This window comes from Cololabis saira, chromosome 19 (assembly GCF_033807715.1).
Source record: "Cololabis saira isolate AMF1-May2022 chromosome 19, fColSai1.1, whole genome shotgun sequence".
In the NCBI taxonomy this organism is placed as follows: Eukaryota; Metazoa; Chordata; class Actinopteri; order Beloniformes; family Belonidae; genus Cololabis; species Cololabis saira.
The window spans coordinates 21,197,532-21,211,882 of NC_084605.1; the positions used below are offsets into that span (position 1 = coordinate 21,197,532).

The following is a 14,351-nucleotide window of genomic DNA, read 5'->3' on the forward strand; positions in this document are numbered from 1 at the left end:
AGCTCACATCGTCGGACAATGCGGATTTCGAGGCTAGTAAGAATAGCTAGCCAGTAAGCTAAAAACAAGCTTCTTGTTGTTAGGTTTTCAAGCCGGTAAAATGTCTAAAACGCATCCACAGCCTCCGTCGTGTTCGTCAGCAGCGACCACCGGAGGAGCGTCCTCGTCCTCGTCGTCCTCCCCCGCGGGGGGCTCGACCTCTCCCGCTACGGTGCTGAACGTGCAGCCCGAGAAACCTCAACATTACACGTACGTAGCTGCTGAGCTGGGCTAGCTGTCTCAGTGTACACAATCTACACGTGTAGTTGCATGCACAAAGTAATATTAGTGTTTTTATGAGAAAAGAAAAAGTGTGTGTTGTTTAAAATGACCTGATTGTTGTTGTTTGGCGCTGTTTTTAAACTGGGATGAAGGGGCCTAACGTTACTTACTAATCATGCATCACAAGCTCTGAAATGTCTCTGTCACTGTTGCAAAAACACAATTGAAGTATAAACATATTATATGGTAACACCTCTGGAGAAATTATTTGACAATAACAGAGAGCAGAGTCAGGTTAGAGTGAGAAAAGTCAGAATAATCAATCACTGTGCAATAATAATAACCACAATCATATGCTGTAACAGAGTGAGGTTCAATCAATCAATCAATCAACTTTATTGTCACATCATATTACTCAGTAACATGGGTAAAAAACTTGTTTGTGCAGGTTCATCATCATTTGCAGTTTAAAAGATAGACATACAAACAAAATGCATAGTGCATGAATAAAAGCATAAAAACAGTATGTGGAATAAGAGGATAGAAAAACAAATAAATAATCTTGGGCTTCTATATATGTTATAAAAAATCTTCAGTTCAGTCTTTCACAAGGTCTAGCACTTGGTCTTGTTCAGTAATCTGTTTGCTGACAGATAAAAACTGTTCAGAAATCTGGTGGTGCTGCTTTTTATGCACCGGTACCGTTTGCCCGGCCGTGGGTGGAACAGGTTATAGGGAGAAGAGATAGAGAAGGTGGAGGATTTTAAGTACTTGGGGTCAACAGTTCAGAGCGATGGAGAGTACGGAAAAGAGGCGAAGAAACGTGTGCAGGCGGGATGGAGCGGGTGGACAAAAGTGTCAGGTGCGATGTGTTTTAAAAGAGTTTCAGCTAAAAGGAAAGGTGTACAAAACTGTGGTGAAACCAGCGATGTTGTTTGGTCTAGAGACTGTGTCACTGAGGAAAAGACAGAAGACAGAGCTGGAGGCAGCAGAGATGAAGATGCTGAGGTTCTCTATGGGAGTGACCAGATTGGACATGATCAGGAATGAGAACATCAGAGGGACAGCACATGTTAGAGGCTTTGGAGATAAAGTCAGGGAGGCCAGACTGAGATGGTTCGGACATGTCCAGAGGAAAGATAGTGAATATATTGGTAGAAGGATGCTGGCCCAGAGGAAGACCAAATAGGAGGTTTATAGATGTAGTGAAAGAGGACATGAAGGTAGTTGGGGTAAGAGAAGAGGATGCAAAACACGGGCTCAGATGGAGGCAACTGATTCGCTGTGGCGACCCCTGAAAGGAAAAGCCGAAAGGAGAAGAAGAAGATATGCACATACAAGTACTGCAGCCTGTTTGAATAAAAACAATAATTCTGTCTTTTATTGCTTTCTTATCTTTCAGATATCTCAAGGAGTTCAGAACTGAGCAATGTCCCCTGTTTGTACAACATAAATGTACACAACACAGGCCTTTTTCTTGTTTCCACTGGCATTTCCTAAACCAACGGCGCCGCAGACCCATCCGCAGACGGGACGGGACCTTCAACTACAGCCCAGATGTCTACTGTACCAAATACGATGAAGGAACAGGCACCTGCCCTGATGGAGATGAGTGAGTGCAGCTAGACTTCAGTATTGTTTATGAAACTGATTGACGTTTGCATTGTTTTGAAAAAGGGCTCATGAATATAGACATAGATTTGACTTAAAAAAGAAAAACATCACAGACCTCTTGAAGACAAAGATTAGTTATGTGTTGAAATAAACAACTGGCCGCACTTTAAAGGCTAATTTATGCTCCCTTACGTACATAATACGCACATCCGTACAAACATCTTTTCGTTGCCTCGATTGTTAAGTCTATTCATCCTCTAGTGGGCAGTGCTGAAATTCAGAGTTCACTTGGGCATATTAGGCGTTTTTTGATTCCATCCCGCTATTAACGTTGGATAATGAACGCATATTTAACGTGCGTTGGGTAATATAAACACAAGGCGTGTTATTTGTCACCTCGTGCCTGTAGGCGTTTTGAGGGGAGGGATGAAACATAACGTAACCTGTGTGGGTGTGTAGAATGATGTATTATCTTTACATTAGTAAGATTTATCGGGATGAGCGGTTTTTGGCTGGGTTTTGCTTCTTGCAAAGCCCCGGTTTGTAATTTTTTTGTCCACTTGTTCAAACAACCATCCTTTGTGGTTCCGGACATACGCCGGTTTATGGCTGAGTAGCTCACAGGTCCTTGTCTCCCCAATTACTCATCTTGCAAATATACATTCTCACAGCTGTTTCTTTATTTTATAAAATACTTAATAAAAAAAACAACTCCCCTGGTGGGTTGTACGTGTTACGTGATCAACAAATCCCTCCCACAAGTCGCCACCCTGAGTTAGTTCTGTTTACATTAGACCTGACTCCTGGTTAAGGCTACCCACGGAGGTGAGTTATTCGCAGGGCAGCTCAACACGCCACCCCGCGTCGGTCAATGTAAAAAGGACAGGCGACACGCTAGATCTGTGCGTTAAACACGGGGTATCAGCCATTGTAAAACGGTGGAAATGCCCCTCTACCAAGTTGTGTACAAAAACACCAGACAAAGAAGAAAAAGACGATGTTTCAGGAAATATGACAATGGTGGAGGAGCTCTTGATAATGGATGTCTGTCCGATCATTAAATACATAGTGGCAAGTGGACGGTGAAATTCTCTTTTTTTTCTGTGGCGTATTCCTTTAGCTGGTTGCGTGCTAGCTGTACTGCTCAACCCTCCCCCCTAGAGTTTCCGTTGGTATCGCTTCATTCACTGTACAAGCAGCAGATCTGCAGGCGCCTTGAAAACTGACCAATTTATGCACGTAAACCCCACAGGAGATGGACGAAAGGGTCCGCCCGTCTGCGTATCTGTCTTCTGGGTCGAGCATGAATGGTCCTTACGTCTGTATGGAGCAAGAATATTTGACATTAATGGACTTGAACTGTATGTTGGGAATCTCTTTTCTTGGTATTTTGTTTTTAACTCTTGAGTCCTTGTTTTTTTTTGTGATTTCCAGCAGCTTCTTCAACTGTCCTAATTAAAATGAGAACAACAGCCACACCTTTTACGAGTTTTTTGGATTTAAATCTTGAATTGCTCCAGATCATGCAGGCCATTGAGGTGAAAGGACATTTTTCATGAAGAGATTTTGAATTAAGTAAGGATGGAGAACCCCCTATCTGGGAGAATAGGGTATAATCTCCACACTTCTCACCTTCTTCTTCTCACCTACACTGTCCTGATGGGACCGTTCTTGTTTACATTCACACTCTGGAACGGGACTGTGGTGTCAAAGAATAATGCAAATGAACCACTTTGTGGCACAATGTTCACAATGAGTGAACCATACCAGATTATTTTAGGTTTAAATTTCATCATGTGAATACAGAGACATGATACACAGGGGTAAACGGGGTACTTTTCTTGCACAAGTTCCAGTAAAGTCTCTTGAAGTCAGACCTTGCATTGACATGCACCTAATGTATTGCTTTTAATCGAGCAGCTGGAAATGGCACGGTAACTCACAGGATAACTTAAATATATAGGAGAAAAAAAAAAGAAGAAATGTCGCAAGCTTTTTTCAAACGTTATTCAACAAAGGATATGCTCAATATTCATCAGTGTGCATGAAATACAAGGAAACCAAAAACTCAAAGAACTTTATCGCGACCATTCACGTGCAAAATCAGAGTTACCGCTTAAGCCGATGGCTTTAGTTTTGTTGTCAGGACCTGAATCCTACATGTTTTGAATTCAGACAGCATTATTGTAGTGCATATGTACGTGTGTGTGTATATGATATGATTGCACAAGGGTTTTTACTTGTTTTAATCTGCTTTTGAATTAGTATTTTATACTACAGTTTTAGATTAACTGGTACTGTAATTGCTTGACTTTTAAAAGTGCCAAACATTTGGTATTTTCAGCCTGTTGATGTTTCTCTCCGTGACTTTTATTTTGCTATAAATTGGTTTCTCAATCAAACAAAACAAACAATTTTAAGAAGTTTCTTTAATATCCAGCAAATTATGATGACAATGCTTCATGAAGAGGAAAGTTAACCCATAACAAATACGCTGCAGCCCGAGTACACCGTATAATCCAAATACAAATGGTTTAAAAGAACTGTAAGAGTTATAAATGTGCTATGTGGTTGTTATTTTTCTTATGTTTTTTTGCTTTCTCCAGATGCCCATTTTTACATCGAACAGCAGGTGACACCGAGCGGAGATACCACCTCCGTTATTATAAGACTGGATCGTGTATCCATGAAACCGATGCGAAAGGCCACTGCACCAAGAACGGCTCCCACTGTGCCTTTGCGCACGGGTCACATGACCTGCGCAGCCCTGTTTACGATATTAGGTGTGCAGAATCATTTATGGCCTCCATGTTCAATTTCTAAACTTGCACCTGTCATTTTTGATGTTAATAGTCTTTTAAAATTGTGGCCTGCACAGAGAAGTACAGGTGATGGAGTCTCAAGGGGGCTCGGGGGGCACGGAGGGAGGTGGAGGAGACTTGCAGTCAGGGCAGGCAGCAAGCACAGCCCTGATAGAGAAGATCCTGAGTGAGGAACCACGGTGGCAAGGTAAATCTGGGCTGCAGCACACGAAACATAAACTCCTCACTCAACAAAGGGAACATGTTTGTGCAGAAATGTTGTTTATCTGTAGCTGAATCAGTGAAACGTGAAATCCTACAGACTTTAGAGTGTGGATCGTTGCACAGTGGATAATCGCACCTTTTTTGCACCTTTTGTCATGTTGCAGAGTCATTTATCAGGAATGTGTGTTAGCATGTATTTGATTGGCTGACGCAGCAGCTGCAGCTGTCCCACTGTTGACGAGGAAGGGGGAGTTAGTTTTGTTTATGCAGCCTAACTTGCTTTGAACAGGACTATAAGGCTCATTTCATAAACACTGTAAAAAGAGCGTCACCCTGACCCTTTGCTTTAAAGATTTTCAAACATTTTACTGTCTTAACTTCCCCTGGTGTCCTCTTAATCCGCCTATTGTATTATCTCTCTCTTCTTCTCAGATAACAACTATGTGCTGTCCCACTACAAGACAGAGCTCTGTAAGAAACCTCCTCGCCTGTGTCGTCAAGGTTACGCCTGCCCGTACTACCACAATAGTAAAGACAGGAGGCGCAGCCCACACAAGCACAAATATAGGTGTCCTACTACATCATTCTCTGGAAGACATTGTGTTGTTTTTGCTTGATTTTTCTCCCATTTTCGAAAATGACCAGTGACTTCTCCTCGCTGCCACAGAGCGCTGCCATGCCCAGCAGTGAAACAGAGCGAGGAATGGGGAGATCCTAGTAAATGTGAGGGAGCGGAGGGATGTCAGTACTGCCACACACGAACAGAGCAGCAATTCCATCCAGAGGTTTGTTTGTTTGTTTCAGCTTAATTTATAAAAGCTGGACCAGAAATCACAACGGATGAGTGAGAACATGTTTATTCTGGCACAGATCTACAAATCCACCAAGTGTAACGACATGCAGCAGTGTGGTAGCTGTCCCAGAGGACCTTTCTGTGCCTTTGCTCATGTCGAAAGTGAGTCCTCACAAAATGCCGCTGCTCACTTCTCAACAACCGCCAAATTTAGAACAAAGCACTTTCATTTTCGTTGATATATTTCTTTTTTATTCTTCCAGAGCCCTTTGGTCCTGACGAGCCATCATTCCCTAATCCCAGCTCCCCTCCACCCCCAAGACCTCCAGACCCTCTTCCTAGTCAGGAGGCTTGTTCCAGTCCTAGTGGCCAAAGTACAGGACTTTGTTGTGTGTCAGACCCCTTCTCTCCCTCTGTGTCGTCATGTATAGCGGAGCAAGGCCTGCTGGGTAGCGTTTTATCTATGTGTGAAGATGTTAGTGGAGGTGCAGAGCCTCTGTCTCCGTGGGCAGGAGAAGGAGGCTATGGCAGGGCACCTGGATTTGAGCGGGAAGATCAGGTGAGAGGGGTGAGGGGGGAAAGGGAGCATGGCCGCTACATGTTGAGTGATGTGATGTTTACATAATCTTACATCAACATTCTTCTTTTGTCTGTGAATTCAGGCTAAACATCGGAGTTTTGCTCTTGAACAGCGTCACAAAGAGTTTTCATCAACACAAAGCAAACAGGTAAAATGCAGTACTCCATTCAGCCTCCATTCAGATGATTTGCTTCTTTTTTTAGTACAAAGCAGCAACCCCACATGGTTTCCTCTGCAGGACTTGTTGGTGTTCCTGCCGGTCGGCAGCCCTCTGAGTCTGTCCTCCAGCATCCCCTCCAGCTTGGCCGCCACCCCGCCCAGCCCTGCTGCGTTCGGCCCGCTGGGGTCCAGCATCTCCTCAGGCATGAACGCCAACGCCCTGCCCTTCTACCCCACCAGTGAGACCGTGGAGTCGGTTGTTGGTATGTAACGATGCGAAGAAAAGGAAACAGTGTCATATTTGAAGCTGCAATGACAATATGTGAAAATATTTTGATGTTATTGTGTGACAGAGTCGGCGCTGGACGATCTGGATTTAAACGATTTTGGCGTGTCGGCGTTGGAAAGAAGCCTGGAGAGCAGCTCGGCTCTGCCCAGCGTTGGAGTTATGATAGGTATTTCAACACATTAATAAGAAAAACTAAACCTCCACATCAGGAAAAGGTTAGGGAGATATTAAAAGTGTTAAAAAGAAAGAAACAAAAAAGGAAACATTTACTTCTTTTGTTCAATTGCAGACAATATGAAGCTGTAATAATTCAGGTTCTGTATTGTAAACTTCCAAATACTTTTCTTTTATACATTCAAAAAGGCTTTTTAGCCATACAGCAAATAGTTAATGAAATAAAGCGTTGACGTCTTTGTCATCTGTCGCTCAGAGGATGTCCTGGCATTGAGGTTACAAAGGAATCAAATATTTACATTATTTAGTCCCCTCTTTTCTTTCTGCAAGCACATTTTGAGATGTCCTCCGGTTATCACACACGTTCTCTTTGGGAGACAGATCAGGACTGCAGGTCAGAACCCTCTTCTCCATCAGCCACGCCTTTGAAAAGTGTGGAGAAAGTGGTTTTTGCATTGTCTCCTGGCAGACTTCATGGATGTCCCTCGAGGAGATGTCTTTGTGTGCTCTCACGCTTTTATGCTGCCATCACAGGAGTGAAAAGTAATGTGACGAGGGCACTGATGAAACCTCATACCATCACAGAGCCTGGCTTGGATGGCGTGCAACACACATTTATTACAAGAAAGACCTGGAAAACTACATAGGCTGACCAATAACATACATTTATAGCACGTAGGGTCCATCGTTGATGCGTCTGAGCCCAGAGATGTTGACACCTCCTCTGTTCTTGGTCGACACAAGGTTTCTTGTTCATGTTCAAATGTTCATGTTTTATTTTTCTGCTCTGTAGCACTTTGAGATTACTAAATATAAAATGCGTTATAAATACATTTATTATTCTTTTGCACAGTGAAGTTTAAAGTAGGGTTTATGAGTAATATTGTAGTGGAAAGTAATCCTTTAATCCACGTGGTTATGTCAGCTGTCCGAGGGACCAGAGTTCACGGCTATTCAGCTTCGGTTTGTACTGAAATCTCTCGAGATGTCTTGAATTGTCTTCTGTGGATGGAGAAATATGCGAATTCCTTACAATTTTTCTGTGAGGTCAATTGTTTTTAAACATTTTAATCTCTATTCTCACATAAGTTGACAAACCGGAGACCATCTGGCCATATTTACTGTCAAAGACAGTCTTTCATGGATATGCCTAATGTGCCAAATCATTACAGTCATTTAACTCTCCGCAGTTAAATAAAAAGTTAAAGTAAATATAATATAATCGGCATAATTTTTTCACTTCCATCAATTGAGCATTTTACATCAGTTTTCCTTCTCAGTGTTTTCCCTGCATACACAGATGTCTTGTGATGTTGTTGCTGTTTGTCTTCGTAGGAGGCAGCCAGCTTCAGAGTTCTGCTCCCGTCAACATTCCCGGATCTTTCAGCAGCTCCGCTCCCTTCAGCTCGCCTTCGCCGTCGCCACCGGTCAGACCACACGCTTCACCCTTCTTCTCCACTCATCTGCCCCAACCCAGCCAGTCAGAGAGCACCTTCCTGGGACCATCCCACAGCTCTTTGGGTGCGCAGAGTTCGATGTAAGAAGCACCATCACGAGGATCAGTATGTGTTTGCTCATGTTTATTTTGTTCTTTCTAGGTCTCAATGGCATGAGCACAAATATCTGGGAGCATTTCCCCTCGGGGCAGGGCTCTCCTGGAACTCCCCCCGCCCTGCTGCCCTCTGGCCTCTGTGCTGAGACGTCCAGGCTCAAGCAGGAGCTGGAGGACGCCCACCGGATGCTCAAGCAGTGGGGTCACAGCTGGAAACACACAGCTCAGGTAGGTATGTAGTGGAGCATGTTCGCGCATGTCTGAGAAGTTAGTCCGATGTTTGTTCATCCATGCAACAACCGAGGAACGAAATTTAGTTTTGAATGACACGTTCTCTTCCTCTTGTAGTCGTGGGCGGCACTCAAAGCAGACACAGAGGAGTCCCGCGGAAATGCAGCACGGTTATCCATGGAGGCGGACAGAGCCAGGCAGGCGGAGGAAGAAGCACAGAGACAGATTTCTCTCCTGCAGGAGGCGCTGGAGAGCTTACGGAGCGGCGACAATCCCCACCTTGCACTGCACCAACTCCAGCTACTACACCGACTCCCAATGGAGTCAGTCCTCAGTTTACAGGCTCAGCTGTGCAGCTGCTTACGAGCCGTGGAGCAGGTAAAACCTCACGCGTACCTCCAGACACGTCAAACTCCAGGCCCACTGACCAAATCCAGCCCACAACCCCATCTGATCTGACCCTCGAGAACATGCAAAGATAATTATGAGCTTACAAAACAATTTATGCTGTTTTAGACTCATGCATGGATCGTAGATTAAAGGGGACCTATTATGGCGTCTAATACCTATTTTAAACAGGCCTTGAATGTCTTAAAAACAAATTTTTGATTTTTTTTCGCTAAATAAATGAGAAATTCAGCCTCTGAGCCATGTCTGCAGCTTTCCATTCTCTAACTGCATTATCTATGCAGGATTCTGAGTGGGCGGGGCTATGATAATGAGGCTCTGTGCTGATTGGCTGCATGAATGACGCGATACACCGCTACGAAAAAATGGCGGAAGCTCCGGCCGGCGGAGTTAGTTGTGGGCGTGGTTTCACGCATCGGAGGCCAACCGATGTAAATCGCGCCCGTCGTTACGTCACGACAGGAGCAGAATCTGAACGGCTCATAGAAGCCACATCAGACTGGATGGCTAAGCAGAATTTGGTTGCTTTCCTCCTTCTCTGAGTTGGCAGGCTGAGGGGAGACCACTTTATATATGTTAAAGCCTGTTTTTCATAATAGGTCCCCTTTAAGCTGTTTCTTTCAACAGTTTTGTGATTTTAAGTCATTGATCGGCAACAAAAATGTCCAAGAAAAGAAAAACTTGTGAAGAAGGTGGAGGGAAGAAAAAATGTATTGCAGCGTTGTGCACCAAGTGTCTGCAACACCTCTTCAGTAGTAATGAATTTATAGAATTTATATAGAATTTATAGCATATGACAACTTTGTCATATGATTGAACCCATTAATGTCTTTTTTGTTCATTCAGGCAAAGTTTCCATCAATGTTTAGCACCGTTTTAGTGACGTTATGATAGGATATAGGATGTTTTTTTTTGTTAAAAAGTTTTTAGAGAGATCTTTCAAATTAAAAATTTTACTTAAAAGTCAACAACATACCAGGTGCAAATTCACTACCACTCCAGGTCATTAGAGCACCAACATTAGATGATTCTGATTATTTGTTTTTATATTTATGTTACCATTAAGACCTGACTTTAATACTTCGGTGCATATGTATCATTAACTGGCATTTAAAATGTTAAAATAAGTCAGTGGGGGGGTGCGACCCCTAGAGGGGGCGCAGGGCAATTGCAAAGGGGGCACGGGACGAATGAATGAATTAAGGCTAAGACTTTCATTCATTCAGTAGGCTAAATGACACTGCTATCACAAGATGGACACATCTTTGACGCAGCTCCCACGTAAACGTAAAGCTGATGATGAAGCATCACCAGATGTGCTTCCAAAGAAATTTCCTTCCAAGACAAAGACTATAAAATATGACGACACATGTTGCCTCTGGCTCTTTTTCAGCCAAAAACGTATAAACTGCCGAGCTCAACAGTCTCGCTTTACTAAAGCTGCATCCGAGCCGGCAAATGCTCAACTCTCCTCATATAAAGTCCGTCAGTCCTGGATTAAACAGTCTCTTGTGTCACATGAATGTTGTAAGAGTCTCGGGGCGGGAGATCAGTTATTTTAGGTGTTTTGATGTTGATAGGAGGGGTGGGAGGCCTCAAGAGCAAGTTTCCTAAAAAAGAACAAAATATTTCTTCAAATGAAACTGATATTTACATATGGAAAACAACTCCTTGGAGTTGGTTAAATATGGATTTCTGATCTTTTGCTGGTCTCTCAGGACTCCAGTAAGTCTGCCTTTTATTCTTGCAAGGAAGAATGTGTTTTTAAACTTTATGAAACAAAAAGATTTGTAGTAGCTGCAGCTGCTCACCCTCAACTCTGCATGAAGAAAAAAAAACTGGTCCAGTTCTGTGCAGATGCTCTCCAAACATCCAGAATACCAAACCAGACATGTGAAATTGTTTAAAAAATAACATGACGTTTACACAAACTTGCATGACAAAATAAAGTCATATGAGAAGCCAGATTTTTGCTACAGTAAGAATAACTGTGTACAAAGTATAGAAAAGATAATAGATAAGAAAAACTGTATAACGTATCAATGATAGTCTGAAGGCAAAGTTAAACAATCTACAGTAGGTGTTTATCCTGAATAACAGTTTTGAACCATTTTTGTCTCTTAAGATGTCTTTTTCTGCAGGTGTGTAATCCTGTTTTCTTGACTCAACAAAATAAGTACACTGTACTTTTAAAAAATAATAATAATAATAATAAAAATAAGCCTACTATTTTTAAATCTAGTCAAATTTGTCTTATTTTAAGGAAAACTATCTGCCAATTGGGTAAGAAAAATCTGCTTGATCACCATTCTTAAAACTTTCAAATTTTATCGAAACTGTTTTTTTTTTGTTTTTTTTTTTAACTTAGAAATCTTAAGCCTAACCTCCCGACCAAAAAGAAAAAAGTAAATAATTTAGTCTTCAACATAGGAAGTAAATCAAATATCTTGGTTCACCGGAGACCCATGTGACAAAGACCCCCCCCCCCCCGAAATTGTTTAAAATTGATAAACCGTCGGAGTCTTCAACAACACGTAACTTATGTCTCAGTGCCTGAACATGAGAAGCGTTTTGATGTGTAGGACAAACACAAGTGACAATTGGTCATTTTATCATAATTTATTCATATATTACACAAACACATTCATATCCACTGGAAGGTATAAAGTTAATAAAATACAGTTTAGGGAAAAAAAGAAACCAACAAAACAATCCATCGATGCACCTCTTAAATAACTTCAATATTGGTTTATTTTTCCGTTGCTCTCAAAGTTGGTGACAAATCTGTGCGTGCTGCATCATTGTCCAACGTTTCTGCGCTGTGTCCAAAGGTGGTGTACAGGAAACAGAGACAGCGCTGCGTGACGTGCGGCGAGCAGGGCTCGGTGTCGCTGCCCTGCGGCCACGGACTGCAGTGCGAGAGCTGCTCCAGCTCCACCGAGTGCCCGCTCTGCTCCGAACAGACGCTGGAGCAGCAGCTCTCTTGACCTCTCAGCGGCTCGGGACGCTACGGACTCTAGATTAACCCACTTCTGATTCCACAAACGCCAGCCTCGGATCCTGACTGCCATTTCAAGAACTTGTAGAAAAAATGTGGGGGGGTGGGGGGTGATGGTTACAACACAAGCACTGATTTGATTTGGTTGTGTACTTATGAAATGCCCTTAACAGCTAAAAGACCAGCTTTGTGAGAGTTTGTCACTAAGTTAAAGCTCTTAATGTGGAATTTGGGATTAATAATGTATTTATCCACCAAATACCACACACATTAGTTATTATTTTGACCAGCAACACTGTTCTTTGGCCCCTGGCCCCTCGATCCGGAGGAGGAATGAGAGAATACGGATGGCTGGCCAAGGCTGCATTAGCCCTGTACCCGGGGTTTGTGGGAACACCTTTAAAAGCCCCGCTGTTCCCCCAACCATGAAAAATGTACACGTCATCTTTAAAACATGAATTTATAAAAGAGTAAACTCGATTTTTCTGGTGCTGTCGTCCATCCAAAGGGATTGTTTTGGGATTTTTGGGGTTTGTTTGTTTTATGTTTTTGAGGATTGGACATGTACACATTGAATATTTTTGAAGGTCTAAACTCTAAAACATTTCACTTTGAAGTTAAATAAATGAATTGCGTTGGATGCCTTTTGGGCTCAAATGCAACTGTTTTGTATGAAACGTCTCAAATCGGCCAGATGGATGGACGACTCAGCCTATCATCGGGGCGGGGCGTATTTAAAGGGCATATTTAGTCTCATCAAGACAACGATAATGTATCGCAACAGCCAAGCGGGTCATCTGTTCACTGCGCTGTAGCGTTCTCCACATTATATTGTTTAGATCTTTCTTCATAGTCTTAGCGAAGGATATTTAAAATGATCAATAACTGAAATACAAAACACGACTAACGTTTGTTTCAATGTACAACAGACGGCCTCTTTCTAAAGCACTCAGGTTTTTTCTGTAATATTCCTCGGCATAAAAGAGAGGATTCAGTCAACATAACTGAGGCCAACATAGTCAGCTTATTTAGATTTTGACATTCCATATTTTTAATTTGTTTTTTCTATAACATGTTAACTCAAATATACTTTTTTTTTTGTTAAACCAGCCCTTTCGCTGTTTTAAAAATCAATGTGTGACAAGTTTCTCTGCCATAATTTTTACATTTATAGTGATATTTGACATTTCAGTGACGCAAATGTATATAATATATCATATATATATTATATATATATATATAAATATATACCCACATGGTTAAGTGATGTTATACTTATCTCTTGCACTGATTAGACGACGCATCAGGAAGCGTATAAATGTTTTAAATGCCGGTGTGAAGGTGTGGATGATCACTGTGATGGTCTTTTGTAAACTCATGCTCAGCAAACTGTTCACACAACTCATGCAACACCAGTGTTTCCTTCTGAGTGTTTTTCTTTTCTTTTGTTCCTTTTGTTTTTTGGTACTGATCATTAAAACAAATTGTATATTTTTTGAGGAAGGACGTGTCTCTGCGTGTTGGTTACGGCTGATTGCCCTCCAGGGACTGTTTCTCCCGCTGCCGTCGCCTTTTCACGAAAGCCTGCGCCTCTCGCTCTCCTTTCCTGGACTCCAGCAACCTCAGGATGCTGTCCTCTGGGAAGAGGGAACATGGGGGCAACGTTAGGGTCCCGATTACATTTCTAGATCAGTAGGGCTCTGAGTTGGGCGGTAATGGCGCACATGGCATTTACAAAAACTTGCAGGACAAAATAAAGTTATATGAGAAGCCTGATTTTTGCTAAGGCCGCTCAAGAAAAGCTATGTACAAAGTATAGAAAGATAAAAAAGAATAAATGTACAAAGTATAGAAAGATAAAAAAGAATAAATGTACAAAGTATAGAAAGATAATGGATAAGAAAAACTGTACACAGTATAGAAAGATAATAGAAAAGAATAACTGTAGAGAGTATAGAAAGATGATGGATAAGAAAAACTGTACAACGTATCAATGAAAGTCTGAGCAAAGCGAATACAAAGGCAAAGTTAAACCACTTAAGATTGTTATCCTGAATTAGTTTTGGACCATTTTTGACTTAAGATTTTAATTTTCTGCAGGTGTCTAATCCTGTCTTGACACAACAAAATAAGTACACTGTACTTTAAAATTACCCCTACTATTTCTAAATCGAGTCAAAATTGTCTTATTTTAAGGAAAAATGGGGTAAGAAAAATCTTCTTGAGCAGCATTCTTAAAACTAGCAAAAAACGGTGTAATTCTCTT

The 14,351-nt window shown here is 42.0% G+C and overlaps 2 protein-coding genes across 3 annotated transcripts in view; one reads left to right on the plus strand and one right to left on the minus strand.

The window, feature by feature from the left end:
• Positions 1 to 13,406, plus strand: unk (unk zinc finger). Of its 2 annotated transcripts, none has more exons than XM_061708434.1 (15): positions 1 to 249; positions 1,664 to 1,873; positions 4,482 to 4,658; positions 4,754 to 4,884; positions 5,334 to 5,469; positions 5,569 to 5,686; positions 5,772 to 5,856; positions 5,958 to 6,253; positions 6,357 to 6,422; positions 6,513 to 6,696; positions 6,787 to 6,888; positions 8,232 to 8,417; positions 8,495 to 8,680; positions 8,797 to 9,057; positions 11,919 to 13,406. In XM_061708434.1, the coding sequence occupies exons 1-15, from the start codon at positions 101 to 103 to the stop codon at positions 12,110 to 12,112; spliced, it is 2,481 nt and encodes an 826-aa protein (XP_061564418.1). In that variant the 5' UTR covers positions 1 to 100; the 3' UTR covers positions 12,113 to 13,406. The 2 variants fall into 2 exon arrangements, with proteins under 2 accessions (XP_061564418.1, XP_061564419.1); XM_061708435.1 differs by having other exon boundaries at positions 8,495 to 8,676.
• Positions 13,400 to 14,351, minus strand: part of unc13d (unc-13 homolog D (C. elegans)) — an 18,630-nt gene continuing 17,678 nt past the window's right edge. Inside the window, exon 34 of the mRNA XM_061708433.1 lies at positions 13,400 to 13,722. Coding sequence (XP_061564417.1) covers positions 13,610 to 13,722 — 113 coding nt within the window. The 3' untranslated portion in view covers positions 13,400 to 13,609. The remainder of the gene's footprint in view (positions 13,723 to 14,351) is intronic.

Excerpts from the sequence above, each read along its gene's own strand:
- unk (XM_061708434.1), top strand. The coding sequence starts at position 101 with ATGTCTAAAACGCATCCACAGCCTCCGTCGTGTTCGTCAGCAGCGACC. Across the intron at positions 5,857-5,957 it reads TGCCTTTGCTCATGTCGAAA|AGCCCTTTGGTCCTGACGAG; the intron begins GTGAGTCCTCAC and ends TTATTCTTCCAG. Across the intron at positions 6,697-6,786 it reads GACCGTGGAGTCGGTTGTTG|AGTCGGCGCTGGACGATCTG; the intron begins GTATGTAACGAT and ends ATTGTGTGACAG.